This window comes from Schistocerca cancellata, chromosome 6 (genome assembly GCF_023864275.1).
Source record: "Schistocerca cancellata isolate TAMUIC-IGC-003103 chromosome 6, iqSchCanc2.1, whole genome shotgun sequence".
Taxonomy (NCBI): Eukaryota; Metazoa; Arthropoda; class Insecta; order Orthoptera; family Acrididae; genus Schistocerca; species Schistocerca cancellata.
The window spans coordinates 558,018,453-558,034,724 of NC_064631.1; the positions used below are offsets into that span (position 1 = coordinate 558,018,453).

Sequence of the window (16,272 nt, forward strand, 5' to 3'; positions counted from 1 at the left end):
TCAACACACGAAATAGCACCATATGAGCTAATTTTTTCTCTCAACATGACTTTGCATAGGCCGTCACTCAACCCAGAACAACACAGAACCAGCATGCTTTCCTTCCCCACTACTATAAGAATAGTGCGACGGACATATTCCTGTCGTATTTTGCTGTCTTTTACCTAATGTGATTGCACACCATCCCACCCTTCTATAAAGCAGTGTAGATTCTCTGCCTGTCAATAGTGGACCCTATCCCGAATCACAGGATCACGACATTAGAGAGAGAGTTGCATGTACGTGAAATTACATCCTACTGATCATACTGCCCCAAACAGATGAAAGAAGAACTTTTTCAAATTTGCAAGTCACTGTTATGACACTGCAAATATACTGGACAGCAAAGAACACACTAAAAAAATTTGTCACCCACGAAAAGAGGATACAGCAGATTCTTTCACTAACAGAAGACATAAGTATAGTGGCACATGCAGTGTAAATATGTCTAGAATGTAAAAAGAAAACAGCAAACGGTAAGTGAAATATATTAAAAAATTGAGCATAAAATTTATGACAAATTTGGATTTAGGCAATGGCGACTGGGTACTAGAGCTAAATGGGAATACATATTTGGTATTTATTAATTTTACACCAAAGGATATTATCAAAACAAAGACATCCAAAGTGAAGTAAATGGGTACTACCACCTACAGTACTAGATTTTCAAATGATATTGTTGTAGTGGCCGATACTGAAATAACATTGTTTATTTACACAGTACCACTTAAAAAAAAGAGAGAAAACAACAAACGCTGCACACACAAGAGAAAGAATTGTAGCAGCAAACCATATTTTTTTACAGAAAGAACACATGTACTGGTAAACAAGTCACTTAATATGAAAATAAAAAAATTATTTTACTACAGATTTCATCCGAGGAACATTATATTTGCAGATTGTGGCAGCTGGATACTGTTGATAAGTGACAAGAAGTGCTTTGGAGTGGTGGCAATATAGCTGTAGAGAAGACTAACGAAGAAAAGCTAAACAAATAAAATATCCAACGAATAAATTTTTAAACTGACAGAGGAAGGAAAAGACTAATGATTAGTATACTGAAATGGACAACAAATCATCTTGGCTATTAAAACAAAACTTAATTACGTCTACAGTAAATGTTAAGGTACACACTGCAAATGTTTAAAGGTAACATTTTGAGTAAAATGAGAATAGTAGCGGCAGATCATAACACCTAACAAAGTAGCAAATTTGGAAATTACAAAAAGCCAAAATCATCAGGAAATGATGAGATGATGATGGTGTTGAAGTCTATTTTCCCAAGCTCTTTCAGAAGAGACATTGCAGTTACTCTGTCTACAATGTAGTAATGTCACAAGATGCACAGATAAAGCAAATCTGTCCACTTATAAAGTACAATTTGAACACATCATCATTATTATTACACTGCACTATTTGGTGAGAATGCTTCAATATGTCATAATTTCACAATTGTTACTCTTCTTTTCTTAGAGGCAGCAGAAGCCAGCGTTGCCCGTCAATACAGGAATGGAAACTTACAGTCTTATATATATATATATATATATATATATATATATATATATATATATATATATATATATATATATATATATATATAATAGAGGGAAACATTCCACGTGGGAAAAATATATTTAAAAAGAAAGATGATGAGACTTACCCAACAAAAGCGCTGGCAGGTCGATAGACACACAAATAAACACAAACATACACACAAAACTCTAGCTTCCTGACGAGGCAACCGTTGGTTGCGAAAGCTAGAGTTTTGTGTGTATGTTTGTGTTTATTGTGTGTCTATCGACCTGCCAGCGCTTTTGTTGGGTAAGTCTCATCATCTTTCTTTTTAAATATATATATATATATATAAAAACCAGAACATCTGTTCACCTTCATTTCCCCCTAAAAATAAATATTTATGGCCTTGGTCTTTTGCAACCTATTCAAAGGAAACCCTACCTCCTCCCTCCCCACCATCAACAACAACCAAAAAAGTTAGACAATAACATAAGGCACAAGTCATTTCTTTTCTCACAATACTGGAAATAACAACAATATTAGGAAAAGGAAAAACTGCTACTTACTGTAAAGTTGACACATTGAGTTGCAGACAGGCACAACAAAAAATTGGCCAAAGCCTTCTTCAGCAAAGAAAACACACACAAATTTTCACACAAGCAAGCACACCTCACACACATAGGCCCACGACCACTGGCAACTTAGATTGGAATGTGATTGTCAAGTGAATAGCAATCTGTAATGAGATGGAGAGCAATGGGTCATGGAAGGGGGGAGGGGGGGGGGAAGACAGGCTATGGATGGTGGGAGAGAAGAGTGCTTCCTAGCGGGGAGTTCAGGGACTAGAGATTACCAGGGCTTAGATAGTGATTATAGAGCAGAATCTGGGAGGAAATGGTAGTGGGAAATAAAACCTGTGGTTACATGTGTACTTTTAATGTTATATTAAGGGGTCAATCAGTTAAATGAGTGTGTGGTTTGCCAAGTTGATCTGATCATTTATGAGTTGTTTCTTTTCTGTTATGGTTTTTCGGATGAGGCAATTTTCTTGTAAGGTGAAGGGTGTTTTTTGTTGTTGTTTATACTTATGATTTCCATGTCTATGTCTCTGGTTGTAATTTCATGCTGGTGTTGGTGTAAGTGTTCTGCAAAAGGTCAGTGATTTGTCCTATACGTCCATGCTCTTACATGTTCTTTGTATATGGTGTCAAATGTCCTCCTGGTTTGACCTATGTGTCTTCCATCACATGTACAACATTTCAGTCGGTATATTCCTGATTTCTGATATAGATCAGTTTTCCCTATTGTTTTTGGGAAGTATTTCTGAATTGAATCGTTGGTCTGGTGTGCTATTTTTATGCTTTATTTTTTGAAAATATTGGATATTCTGTGTGTGTATTTGTGGTTGTATGTCACTGTGTACCATCTTTTACTTTCTGTTTCTTTCACATTTTGTATTGTTTCTATTCTTGTATTTTGAGTACTTGTTTGTGTATGATTTTGTCCTTGTGTTGGTGACAGTTGGGTGTTTGTTCTTTTCTGTTTCTTGATTTTCTTGTTCAGCTTTGTTACTAAGTTCTCTTCGTATCCATTGTTTGTGGTTATTTGTATTATAATATTCATTTCTTTTTTGTAATTGTCTGTATCTAATGGTACTGTGTTTAGTCTGTGGAGAAAGTACCTAAGTGATGCCTGCTTTTGAGAATTGGGGTGTTGTGATGTCTCATGTATAATTCTGTCTGTTATTGGTTTTTGGTATATGGCAAATGTGTGTTGGATGTTTTGAGTCATTATGGTGATGTCCACAAAATTTAACTATCTATGTTGCTCTTTCTCTATTGTAAAATGTATCTTATCATGAACAGAATTTATGTCTGTGTAACTGGTCAATTTTATTGTTCGGTTCATCTATCAGGCATAACATGTCCTCCATAAATCTAATCCAGTATAGGATGTTGCACCTATTTGACACTATTTTGTTAAATATAATCTGTTCCACATTGTTCATAAATATGTTTGCTATGGTTCCAGACACTGGAGATCCCATTGGTAATACTTCACTTTGTAAATATCATTCATTATTGAACTGAAAATAATTCTGTTCTGTTATTAGCTCTAGAACCCTGACTGTTTCTTTGGTGTATTCATGTGGAAGTGTGCTGTGTGTCTTAAGATTTTGTTCTATAATGCAGTTATTGGTATATTGGAATACATATTCTCTACATAAAATGACAGGAGGGTGGTTGTGCCTGGAAGTTGTATGTCTTTTATGTACTGAATCAATTGTGCGGTGTTTCTTATAGTCCTGTCTTCTGGTAATTTTTAGTTTCCTGATAAGATTTTCAACATGTATCTTGCAAGTGGGTAAATGGGAGCGTTTCTATAATTCACAATAGCTGTGACGGGGAGATCTTTCTTGTGTAGCTCTGGTTCGCATCGGAGGGCAGGTACACTGGAATTTGTTTGTATCAGTTTTCCTTTTTCATTCTTTTCTATTGTATGTTCAATGTCTTTCATAGCGTTTCTCAGCTTCATTTGGTATCTGTTGGATCTGATTTAATATTTATTTTTTGTGATGTATTTCTCTTTATCCATGAGAAGCACTGTGTTTCCTTTATCTGCCTTTGTGATGATGGTGTTGTGTTCCTGTAGTTTCTTCCTAAGTTTTGTCAGTGTTGTAGAATCTGTATTGTTTCGGTTTCCTCTGCTTTCTTTCATCTGTGTTATTATGTTTTTGATTTCATTACTGACTCTCTCGTCAGACCAACATTTACCTCACTTGTTTCGTTTCTGTTTTCCTGCTTGAGAATGCTTTCTGATTCCACTATGAGGTTTTTGTATGTATTTTTCCATCTATGTGTGTGCTGACTTTGTGTTTCAGACCTTTTTTGAGTAGTTTTATTTCTTCTGTATACGAAACAGTATCAGTGACGCTGACCAGTCTTGGATAGAAGTGATGTTTTTCCTTAGACTGGGTGTAATTTGTGGCTGTGTTGGGTGTTTGATTAGCTTTTAAATTTGCAATATTTCTTTTGTGAGGTATTTTTTTCATTTTTTCTATCACTGCATATGTATGATTTTCAATCTTGCTAACAAGATGGGAGAAAACAGAGGTATTATTCAGAACACTCTGAATCTTAAGATGTGCTTTATATAGTTCCCAATTTAGGGTTTGATTTTTGGCGTAAAGATACTTGATTTCCTTGATTAGCCAATTTTTTGAGCTATTTGTTTCGTTTTCTGTGCACTGGGAGAACTGTTTTTAACCTGTACATTAATATTTTTAGGTATAATATTATTTGATCTGCAAGTATTGTTAAACTTGGTGTGTTGGATAGTTTAACAATACTTGTAAACTTCATGTGGAGGCCACTTGGAAATGCCTGACGAGGTGTGCATAATACATTTGTTTGGGTGGCCATCTTCTGCAGCAGCTGTTAACATCTGTTACTATAGGTTATCCATCTTGAGCTTACTGCAATCTAATTATTAAAAAAAAAATTAAACAGCACCACTCCTCTCGGTCTCTACCTACATACAACACAATTTCACTAACTCTCTCTCTCTCTCTACACACACATACACAACGTTTCATAGGTTGGCAACACTCACAAAACGTACAAAAATAAACGAATAGGCATAAACACTGTGGCAGTACAGAATGAAAAACAGTTAGGAAAGTCAATTGTAAATAATGCAGCGCAGGAAACTGCGAACTGCAGATATGAAATGAAGCCTGTCGACACCAACCCCTGCTAGCAAGAAAGGAAGGAGTAAGTAGCTTGCAGACCAACTTTGTAAAGGAAGCACTGTTTTTAACCTAAAACAATCAGAAAATGTATAAACATATCTAGCCAATTTACAGAATAACCACAGAAGATGCTTTGTAAATAAAAGCGAAATGCATCTGGTGTAATTCTTCTTAATGAGATTGCCGTCAGCCCAAAACTGATAACCTATAATAACACAAGCACATAACGTCTGTTCGACAATGATTTACGAAGTCTGTACTTATCATAACAGTTCAGTATTAAAATAATCAAATGCACAATGAAAAATTAACAGAACTGACACTTCCATTACAATCCTATGACAAAAAGTTAATTCAGTGTCAAAATTACCTGCAGACTTGGCTCCTTACTAAATTCATGACTTTTTGCATCAGAAAAGTCATAATCTGGATAAAATGCTGCATTCAAGGTTGCTATTAGATAAAATAAAGTTTTTCTGCTAATCGTGTCACACAATGGGCCATCTTCATCACCACTTATGCTGCGGCTGTCGACAACACAAAATAAATTTACAGGTATTTCAAAATGTGTCTTAATTCCAAAAATAATGCAGTCTTTTTCCTAACATTAAGCATTTACTTCTTAACACTTTGATTTTACCTCTCAGAAAAAATACTGCTCAGTCGGTAATTTTTCACAAACTGGTTTACTTTTCAACAGCTAAAATAGACAAACACTAACTTACAACAACATTTTCCCATTACTTGCATTTTAGCTTTCTTTTAAAAATTATATTACCAGTTTCTTTCCCCCATTTGCCTCTGTACAACATAGAAATCAAGTTTTTACAACATTTGGTGTCACTATCTTGTGACCTTAAAAACCAGGGATATTACAAATAAAAAAAAAGTAACCATAAGTGGCAAAAGCCTCTAGACAACTCTGATAACATCGACTGAGTGAGATGCAGTACTCATTGCACATACGTCGTATCACCACCAAAAACAACTTTTGTTAAGGAGGAGTCAACGGAAGTATGGAATGGGGATTAATCCTAATCACTACTTTTGTAGGTTTAAGAAGCAACAAATAGCGACTACCAAACTCTAAACCATACTGTATGTACTGCAGCGATCATTTTGTGTCACAAATCGCAGAGAATTTAAATTGCAGGTAATGCAGACAGACTGCAAACACAATCTGTCAAGAGTGAACTAAGACCGTGTTTTTAAGCTTGTGCAGTTGCTCTGAAGCCAATGACTGCAACAAGAAAAGTGCAAAATCACTTGGACTGCTCCAAACACTTTTATTGGACTACAGAACAGTAGAGAAAAGTTTCAAGTGGCAAGTCATGGAACACATGACATTCACCCAGTTGCTTGTTTAGCTAGTCGACACCCGGTGAGTATTATTTACCTGTGTGTGATGCTGTGAGTAAAATTCAGTAGAAGTAATGCGATGGTCCAACCTGTATCCCCTGATCTGAACTGTTGACTGTTCAGTTCAGTTGACAAAAAGGTACAAATACGTGGCTGTGAAAATTCTTCAGACAACCACATGCTTACCACATTGAGGCAGTTGTTTGGGATTGGCCTGAAATATTTACAGGAGGAACCATCAAACGTGCAAATAACTTACAGGATTGCCGCTGGCTGTCAAGGGCATTACCTGGCTGCATGAACATTACATTAGTAGAACTACACTATTAGCTGCAAACCAACTCAATCTCTCGAACAATAATTCCTCATGCTTCTCGAAAAATAAAATAAAGTCTTCCTTCAAGTGTGTCAAATTTAGCAATGAAGGTCAAATACCATACTATTAATAGTATACATTATTAGTTACATAACTGTTGTCTTTGGAATGAATGTATGCAGCAGACTTCTAGCCATATAATATGCTTTGAATGGAAAATAGTATCCAAAATGAAAGCACAGTCAAACACTGACAGAAAATTTTCTACTTACCACATGGCAGCAAAGATGAATAAAAGGTAATAGAGATATCACCTTGTGGAGTTACATGTGTCTTCCTTTGACTAAAGAGAGGAAGGATTCAGAGGAAGCGCCAAGGGAAAAAAAAATTGACAAAGTGGAAGCAAAGATATTAAACAGATATACTGGATATATTTCATCATCAAATTACTAATATTTCTCTCACACTTAAAGGAAATATTACAAAAGAATAACTTACAGACAACTGATAATTACGACATACACACAGAGTCTATTGTGTAATGGATATACAGTAGGTGAAGCAAGAAGTATATACTATTTTAGTACCACTCATAAACAAAGCTGAAATCTCAAGCGCCATTTATACAACAGAAAATAATGACAAAATGAAGATACAGTTTTATTTAAGCCTAAAAATTTGTCTATTGCTCATAGTCAACTTTTCAAAAATGAAAATAACCTATATGCTGTTACTGAATACATTTGTACAACAACACTGTGAGACAATTTCTGCTATGTTTAATTCTTTAACATATCAAGATACCTTGTAGCAGACTACAGTATTAAAATCACAGCTTTAAAATTTATAATGGATCACATTAACTTTAGTGTTTCTCATAAGACAATGGTCTCTGGAAAGTGTTTATCCAACCAATAAAGATAATTTTACAAACTTAATGCTCCAAATAGTGTTACATATAACTGTTACTGATACCAAAAATTATTATCACACCACAAAGTAACTGTTTATACATCAAGGGGATTTTCTAAATCTGAATAATAATCCTCTGTCACAGAAATATTCTGATAATCCAGAACATTACGACCATCTACTGAAAGGTATCTTGGTTAACTTCTGGCTTATAAAGCACTGCAGATTATGGCACGAAATCAACAAATTATTGGTACAAGGATAGAGGTAATACTGTGGAATTTGGTAAGGATATGAGTGAGCAATAAGCAACCTGCAACAAATTCTTTGTTCCTTCTCCAACACAGTAAGCTGCCAGCTGTTTTACTTTACATATCTCCTTTTTTGGATGCAGCATGAGAATCAAACACCCTGCCATACACTAGCAGTTTTACCATAATTTATCCAGTTGCCATAGATACTACTGATAATATATAAACATCCAACAAGATTCACTATTTGCATTTTACCTGTTCCTCATCACCAAGACAACTATAATCTGTGATTTGTAACTGATGTTTAAATCACTATATAACCCCATTACGTGGGCACCAAATTGACTAATGAATTCATGCTGCATGGCTCAGTGGTAGTGACACACAATGAAGTAGCTTGCCAAAAGCAATGGAAACTTTACACATAAATGAAAGAAAGAAGGAATATTACAGTCTAACACCATGTCAATAGCAACGTCTGTGGGCAGGACTTTCCAAGTGGCTCCACAAGTACAATACACATGCAATAAATTTGACAATAAGGTCATTTGGGACAGAGCTCAAGCTTTGGTTGCAGATGAGTGATCAAAGGAACGACCCCAAAATTTGACTCAGGTGGTTGAGGAATACTGTAAACCCCAATATGGGTTACCGGAACTGGTGTCCTCTCGTAGACATAGATAAGCCATATGTCTTACCACTGTGCTAAGTTGCTAGTTCCGCATAAGTATCTGTACCTGGGAGGCACAGCCAGAATCATACAATACCCTATGCTGGACAGTTATATGGACCGACTACAAGGAGAGAGAGTGCAACTGTGCTTTACTTGCGGGACTTTCCAAAGATTATTGGGTTTTGTCAAATTGGCCATGTGCCTCATCACCACTGTCTGCAATGTTTATCTAATCATTAAAGATGGGTTTATTCATGGTTTGCCACATTTTGATATATGAGTTCAAATTAATTAAGTGAACAGCATACAAAAGGAGTACAAATCCTTCCACTTGTTACATGTCTTACATATGGCACCATGGCACCACATGATCTTACAAACTACTTTTGACAGGCATAGTCACAATGTTCTCACTGTTCAGTGTATAACTTTACGACTAAAGACTTTATTTTCGAACCAAAAAAACAGAGTTCATATACATAAAGACAATGAATATGAGACACTGGATGAATTTTTGGCATAATGTTTACAAACCAGCTTTGACCGGAGGTCACTGTTCTTTAATATAAAGAGTGTTCTAGGAGTAATGGCCAATATGACAGGAACACTCATAAAAACTGCATATGGGCATATGCTCTATTCCAAATGATTTCTGAGCCGCAGCACATTTAATGTACATTTGTTTTTGGGATAGTTGCACACACATCTTACACACCCAAACTCTTTGACATTTTATGCTAGCCCAACCTATCTTGTTGCTTTCAATGTTTTTGCTTGAGCTATCTTTCTGCCATAAAACGAGCTGGTTGAACACACAGTTGACCATCGGTGTTGCGAGTGAAGAAATAAAGCAACTGAGGGTGTATCAGAGACAAGTATTGGGTAGCTGTGTTTGTAAATACAATGGCTAAAATGTCACACATCTACACTAATGAAGAATATGCAGGTGTGGTGTATATTTAAGGCTTCTACAGTGGTAGTGCACCTGCTGCTGCTGACAGTGAGATATTCAAACATTTATTCTGAACTGTACAACAATGTTTGGGGATGAATGAGTTAAAAATATGTTTTCTTTCTTTTTTTTTCTCCAATTGATACTTTGGAAAACATATATTGTAAAGTTTACAACTGTTGTACATGTGTGCATTTGTAAACCTGGCAATTTATTAAATAACTGAGAATACAAATAACAATGTATGTTATGGAGAGTTCTATCTTGGAAACCTTTCGGAATAGGTCATATGTGCATATGAAGTTTTATGCTTCAAATGATCGTTCCTGTCATATCCCTGAATATTGATCTTTCCTCTTGGAATACCCTGTACAGTACTGAAGAATCACAATAGATCAATTGCCAAGAGATTACAATGCTTACATGCTGCATAACAGCTTCTTTGGGTCATCTTGTCCAGTAACGAGATATCATATATCCCATGCTTCGAAAAATTCTTGGATATTGAGTGTGGCAAAACATTGGACCCTCTCATAATGAGAATAGCATCGAGTGTGTGCTGTGCGTCAGCCCTGTTGAGGGTGTATCATCTTGAGCACAAGCCCTCGTGCCCAGTTACTATTTTGGAAACAAGTCATTGTGATAAGCTGGTAACAGCAAACAATGGTAAGCAACACAGGATTAAAACTGTGTGCTGGACTGAGACTCGAACTCTGGACCTTTGCCTTTCACGGGCAAGTGCTCTAGTAGGCAAAGGTCCCGAGTTCGAGTCTCGGTCTGGCACACAGTTTTAATCTGCCAGGAAGTTTCATATCAGCGTACACTCCGCTGCAGAGTGAAAATCTCATTCCGAACACAGGATTAGTTATTACAACACTGCTCCATGTGGCAAGGGTGCCTGCAACTGCCTGCCAACTCACCTGTGAGCAGGATCAGGCAGTTAAGGGTTCATGGTAAGACAGCCCTACTGGATGTGTACTGTGCATGAGGAGCCACTTGGGCACCCCTGACCACAGACATTTGGCCAGAGCAGTATGGCCACATACGCTACTGCCCACAGGCACCCAGCTGAGGTAGCCTCTCGAGCTAGAACAGCATGGGGGTAGGACAACTCCACATGGTGCACAGCCTTCTCAGCTATCACCACATATTAGATTGAATGTAGTCTTCATCGTTAACAAAATTACTCATCACACAGTGAAGAGAGTAAATATTTTTCTCATTTTATGTTAATAACAAGTGATCTTGTGGAAAAGACAGAATATTCTAAGAAAAGAATATAAATACCACCATAACTACAATATCACTGTATCAAACAGAAAAGTCCCTTGAGAAAACCATAAAATTATGATACAAAATTGGTGCCCGTGCTTATCTTTAGAGATATGTCAGTACCGCCAAGAGACACAGAGTACCTACTTTTATATATGTGTGTCTATCAACAGTACCGACATTTCTTCTTAAGGTAGGTACTGCTCAGAAACTCACGTCTCATGATTTTACAGTTAACTCTATAATATTTCTCCATAAAATATGTACCAGTGTATAGTATGCATCTGAGTTTGTAAGTGTTTGGTACATTTCAAAATTTTAAAGACCATAAACTAGTTCCCTTCTCAATGGCATTAGACTATCTTCAGTACAAAGGTTATGGGCTCTTGGATCATGAAGAGTGGAAAGCTGTACAGAAATTAAATTAAAAAAAAAAGAAAAAAAACTTTTTTAAGTGATTCAAATGTTTTCAGTACTTCACGAGGAGCCGAGGGGGGAAAAGGTTGGACCCAGGCCTCAAAAATGTATTCGTCACAAAAAATAATTCTTCTTTGTTCTCGGGACAAATACTATACATACTCACAATGTGTACCAGCTGTCTGAGAAAGTTAGGATATTGCAAAAATTCAATGCAGTTTCACAGAGAAAAAAATTGTAAAAACATATTGTAAAACTGAAGAGAGATGTATACAGAAATTAAATATCTCAGATGGTTAGTGTCTTCTGTTCAATCACACAACACAGAGTTCAAGAAACAACCTGTAACATTACAGAGAAAGTTGTGCTTCTGGACCAAAACTTATTACTTTTTTTTTTTTTTTTTTGGCACTGGGTACATCCTGAATTATTATTGGACTTAGTAATAAAAGACACTATAATAAGGGCTCACACACACACACACACAGTTACTGTACATCTGATATTCACTTTTGGGACTTACAGGAAGTAGAGAACCTGTCTTTACTTCCCTGTTACGTTGATTTGGATCAGTCTAATTCATTCCTATTTTTCTTTCAACCGAAACTTCGTTGACTTAACAAGTTTGCAGCCATGATTTTGTCCGGACTCTTTTACATACATACACAACTTTTTCATCAGTAAGATGTAAATACTTCCAGAGAAAGGCATCATTCAATTCAAACCTGCATCAGACATTACGTCCATCATGTTTCTACAAATAGCTTCCTTGCACTGGCACTGGCAATAAAGTCAGTTTACACAACACCAGAAGACATAAATGAGATCTCTCACATTACTAAGCAACTGTAAGTCATGACAGATTAGTGCTAGATTCTCTTTCGACCTAGAATGGAGTAGTTACACTGTGAAAAGTTTCATCACTTGAGGTCTTAAACAAAGGAAATGTGACTGATGCTGCAAAAATGTGTATTTAGCAAGTATTTTCAATTAGCAATAGTGTCTTGCAAGTAGGACTCATTGGAGCCAACATGCACCTGCATCCATTTCTTACACTGCTCAAAATATTTCTACAAGTTATGATTTCATTGTCTTTCTAGATGGGTTTAGCTAATATTAAACTCTTCAGTTTCCAGCTGAGTTAGTTGGTTGAAATGATGCAACATTTCAACAAGTATCAATCTCATTATTTTCTAGTGAAGGTGATGAAAGTGACATCTACTGAAATGTCCCACCATTTCAATGATGCCAGTCAGCTGGAAACCCAAGAGCTTTATACTATTTCTACATGCTGTTTCCAAAGAGACTTGCAGGAACTTTGAAGACCTTGCATTTTCCAATGTGCAAGTTCACATGTGCAGTAAACTTCTTGTCTACTGCCACTGAGTTGGCCAGTCAAATTAAATCTATCACTACGTAAGAATAAAGTGCAAGGTCAAAAGAACAGTAGAAAAATTAATAACTGAGTGTAGCTCAGTGGAAGAGTTCAAGTCTATACAGTGGCAACTTGCATGTAAGTGAAGGCTAGAATAAAGGCAGATTGAAAACTTCCATGATCCGACAGATTAGATCCCACAACCCCTCGGTTTCCAGGCACATGCTTTACTACCAACCACCATGCCTAACAATTGCACACAAACAAGGCACAAATAGCTGCTTTATAATGTGAGCCATCTCCCTTCTTTTTTGCCAAACAATTAGTAAGGAAGATGAGTATATATTGATGATGTATCTGACTGACATGTATTCCCTGGAAACAAAACAAATTTGTCACAAAATGTATTAATGAGCCGCTACTGTGTACAGTGGTCTGTCACATCAGACTAATTAACAACCAGTTGTTGGAATCACCTACACCTTTCTTCCCCTCCCTTTCACACAGCCACCTACCCTCATTTTGCAGCAGCTCTTGGATCCCACTGTAGCACGAGTGTGAGAGAGATCACACAATCAGATTGGCAAACAGGATTATTGCATGTGAAAATTGCAATTTTGTGAAGGATTCATTCTAAAACATTATATTTATGCTGTATCAAGATCATAGTGATACTAATAACAATTATATTTAAGTGAAAGTCAGTCTACTCCACACATAAAATGGAAGTGATCACTGGTGCAGTACATGTCACTACACACTGCGGCACTGAATTAAAAATGTGTTGAATGTGTTTGTGCAGTACTATATGTTTTGACAAAAATCCACAGTTTGGTATGCAGTGGCAGAGAACATATGGGAAGGAAGGATGAAACAGTTATAAATGCAGCACAGATCATAAATGTGCTATCACAATATGTGCCTACAATTAAGGAAGCCAAGAAGACAGCAAACAGTTGTATTGTAATTCAAAATTTATTCTACCCATGGCACTTAGTGTATCACATATCAGTGTAGTCAATATTTAGACTATTATCATCTAAAAACAATCTGTTGCCACTGTCTTGTTTTCACATGTCCATTATATTACAGCGTACTCAAATTTAGCATCACTGACGAGGATGAAGTTCCCCAAAGGCTGCGCTGTCTGGTGGCAAGAATGATGGAATGAGATGCCAATGACTATCTTTGACAAGCTTGGCAAATGTGAGAGTCTATTTTCTCAACAACTAAATTAGAAGGTAACACTGTTTGTTGTCATTCTTAGGGACAGGAGAGCACAGCAGTATGATCATTAGTGTATCTAGTGTGTCAGTATCATTAGTGTCATCATTATCAATTAAAATTCAAAACTGGACTTCTTTGGTGGAAATGCTAAAAACAGGGGGACATGCACAAAAAAGGTGTAAAATTCCCAAGAGCTTTGAAATGGGTGAACAACTGGTTTGTGAAAGATGTATAAAAGCTGGAAAGATAAACAAAAATTTAATATGCATTTGACACAGCTTATCACCACCTAAAACAGAGGGTAAGCCCCACCAGACATTAAGATGCTGGGTGCACCCTACTGAAGTGTGGCATAGCAACTGTCATATGCCACAAGCAGGAGAGAGGTGTTTTGTCTCACCAAAAGATGAAGTCATTCCTCAGTACAGCATTTTCCTGCATGGAGACATGTCAAAGAGCACTTCACTTGTTTCAGTCGTAGGAAGGAACTACAATATGGTCATACTGCTGGGTTGACTGATTACCTAATGTGACTGTTAAGTTCAGCCACTTATCTTCCAACCAAAGGAACATAGTGACAGGTGGAGGAAGAACTGTCTTCATTTCCTTATAGTATAGTATCAAAATACTAGTGAATTAAAAATGTTAAGCTAGCACGGTGACTTCAGGCTGCCATTACTTCACGAAAAATATGTAGAAAATCATCTTTTTGTAGCCTCCTCCTCCTACTAATACTACTACTAAATCAAGATGAGGACAACTACTTACCATGCGCCACACACACACACACACACACACACACACACACAAACTGTTCATGTGCATGCAGACTCGATGGCATTCCCAATACGGTGTTCCTTTACCTGGCAATAGAGACAGGAAGAGATTAGGGTAAGACTAAAAAGGAAGGAAGAATAGAGATCTATGTTCCGTCAGCCATGAGCTCATTAGAGATGGAGTTAAGCTTCGATTAGAAAAGGATGGTGAAGGAAACCAGGGCCATGCCCTCATCAAAGGAACTGTAACAGCACTTTCCTTAACCAATTTAGGAAAACCATTGAAAATCTAAATATGGGTGGTCAGTCAAGGAACTGAACCATTTTCCTCCTGAATGCAAGTCCAGTGTGGGAACCACTGCGTCCCCTAAGCAATTGTGAGATTAGGGGAATGCTCTTCTCTGTTCCTTCTTAATCTTCAAATAGCTGTTATTCTCCAAAATTTTCCTCTCTCCATTGCAAGACAGATGGATCTCAGATGTCAAAAGCTGACAAGTTTTTTTTGGCTATTCTTTTCTTTATGGAGATCTTATTACACATGCTTACAATCAATGCCATATTTTAATCTTTTCTACAAATAGAAATTTATCTCAAAGTGACACAAATACAATGCATCCATGCTTTTGGGTTTAAAATGAAACCTATGCTATTGGGGACAACAGATTTATCATACCTACAGGTTTCTCCAGTCTTACTTCATGGAGAGATATTTGCATAGCACGGTCTGTTGTGCATACAACAACACACTACTAATTATGAATACTGTCACAGAAGAAGCTGAGTAGTGCAGTAGCTGTAGTACAGTGGTTATGATATTAGATTGTTGCATGGAGGATTGAGAGTTCAAAACTCACTTGAACTGAAAAATTTTAATTTCTATATTCGGTTAGAGTACATTCTAGAAGTATCCACAAATGGGAAGAAGCGTTGTACTGGAATACTCTGTAGCTGTAGATATACTGTATGTGTTCTGGCCGGAGACATTTCGCTCCGCGCTCTTGTATGTGCAAGTGCTGAATAAACCTTTGTTAAGTGAAGTTAGTGTTCGTCATTCATCTAATTACACCTTCCTCTCTGTGACATTATTCTGGTGGAGGCGCTGGGTATTGGAACTTCTGATACCGCACATTATGGACCACACAGTTGCTCCCATCAGGCCACGACAGGGCCACCCTTTACGTGGCAAGAAACCCAAGTTCAAGCCATATTCAACAGATCGGAATCTATTGGAGACAGAAGAAGAAGAAGAAGAGGACGTCAAGATGACAGCAACTGTTTGCCGCCACATAAGACATGCTTCCGGGTTCTCTGGTAACGATGGCCAAGATCCAAACAAGTGGCTGAAGCTATATGAGCGTATCGCCAAATTTAACAAATGGGATGACACCATGTGTTTGGTTAACGTATTTTTCTACTTGGAGGGAACTGCCAAGC

The 16,272-nt window shown here is 37.0% G+C and overlaps 1 protein-coding gene across 1 annotated transcript in view; it reads right to left on the reverse strand.

Moving 5' to 3' along the window:
- Positions 1 to 16,272, reverse strand: part of LOC126190665 (repressor of RNA polymerase III transcription MAF1 homolog) — a 71,947-nt gene that overhangs the window by 34,951 nt on the left and 20,724 nt on the right. The window contains exon 3 of the mRNA XM_049931108.1: positions 5,676 to 5,832. Coding sequence (XP_049787065.1) covers positions 5,676 to 5,832 — 157 coding nt within the window. The remainder of the gene's footprint in view (positions 1 to 5,675; positions 5,833 to 16,272) is intronic.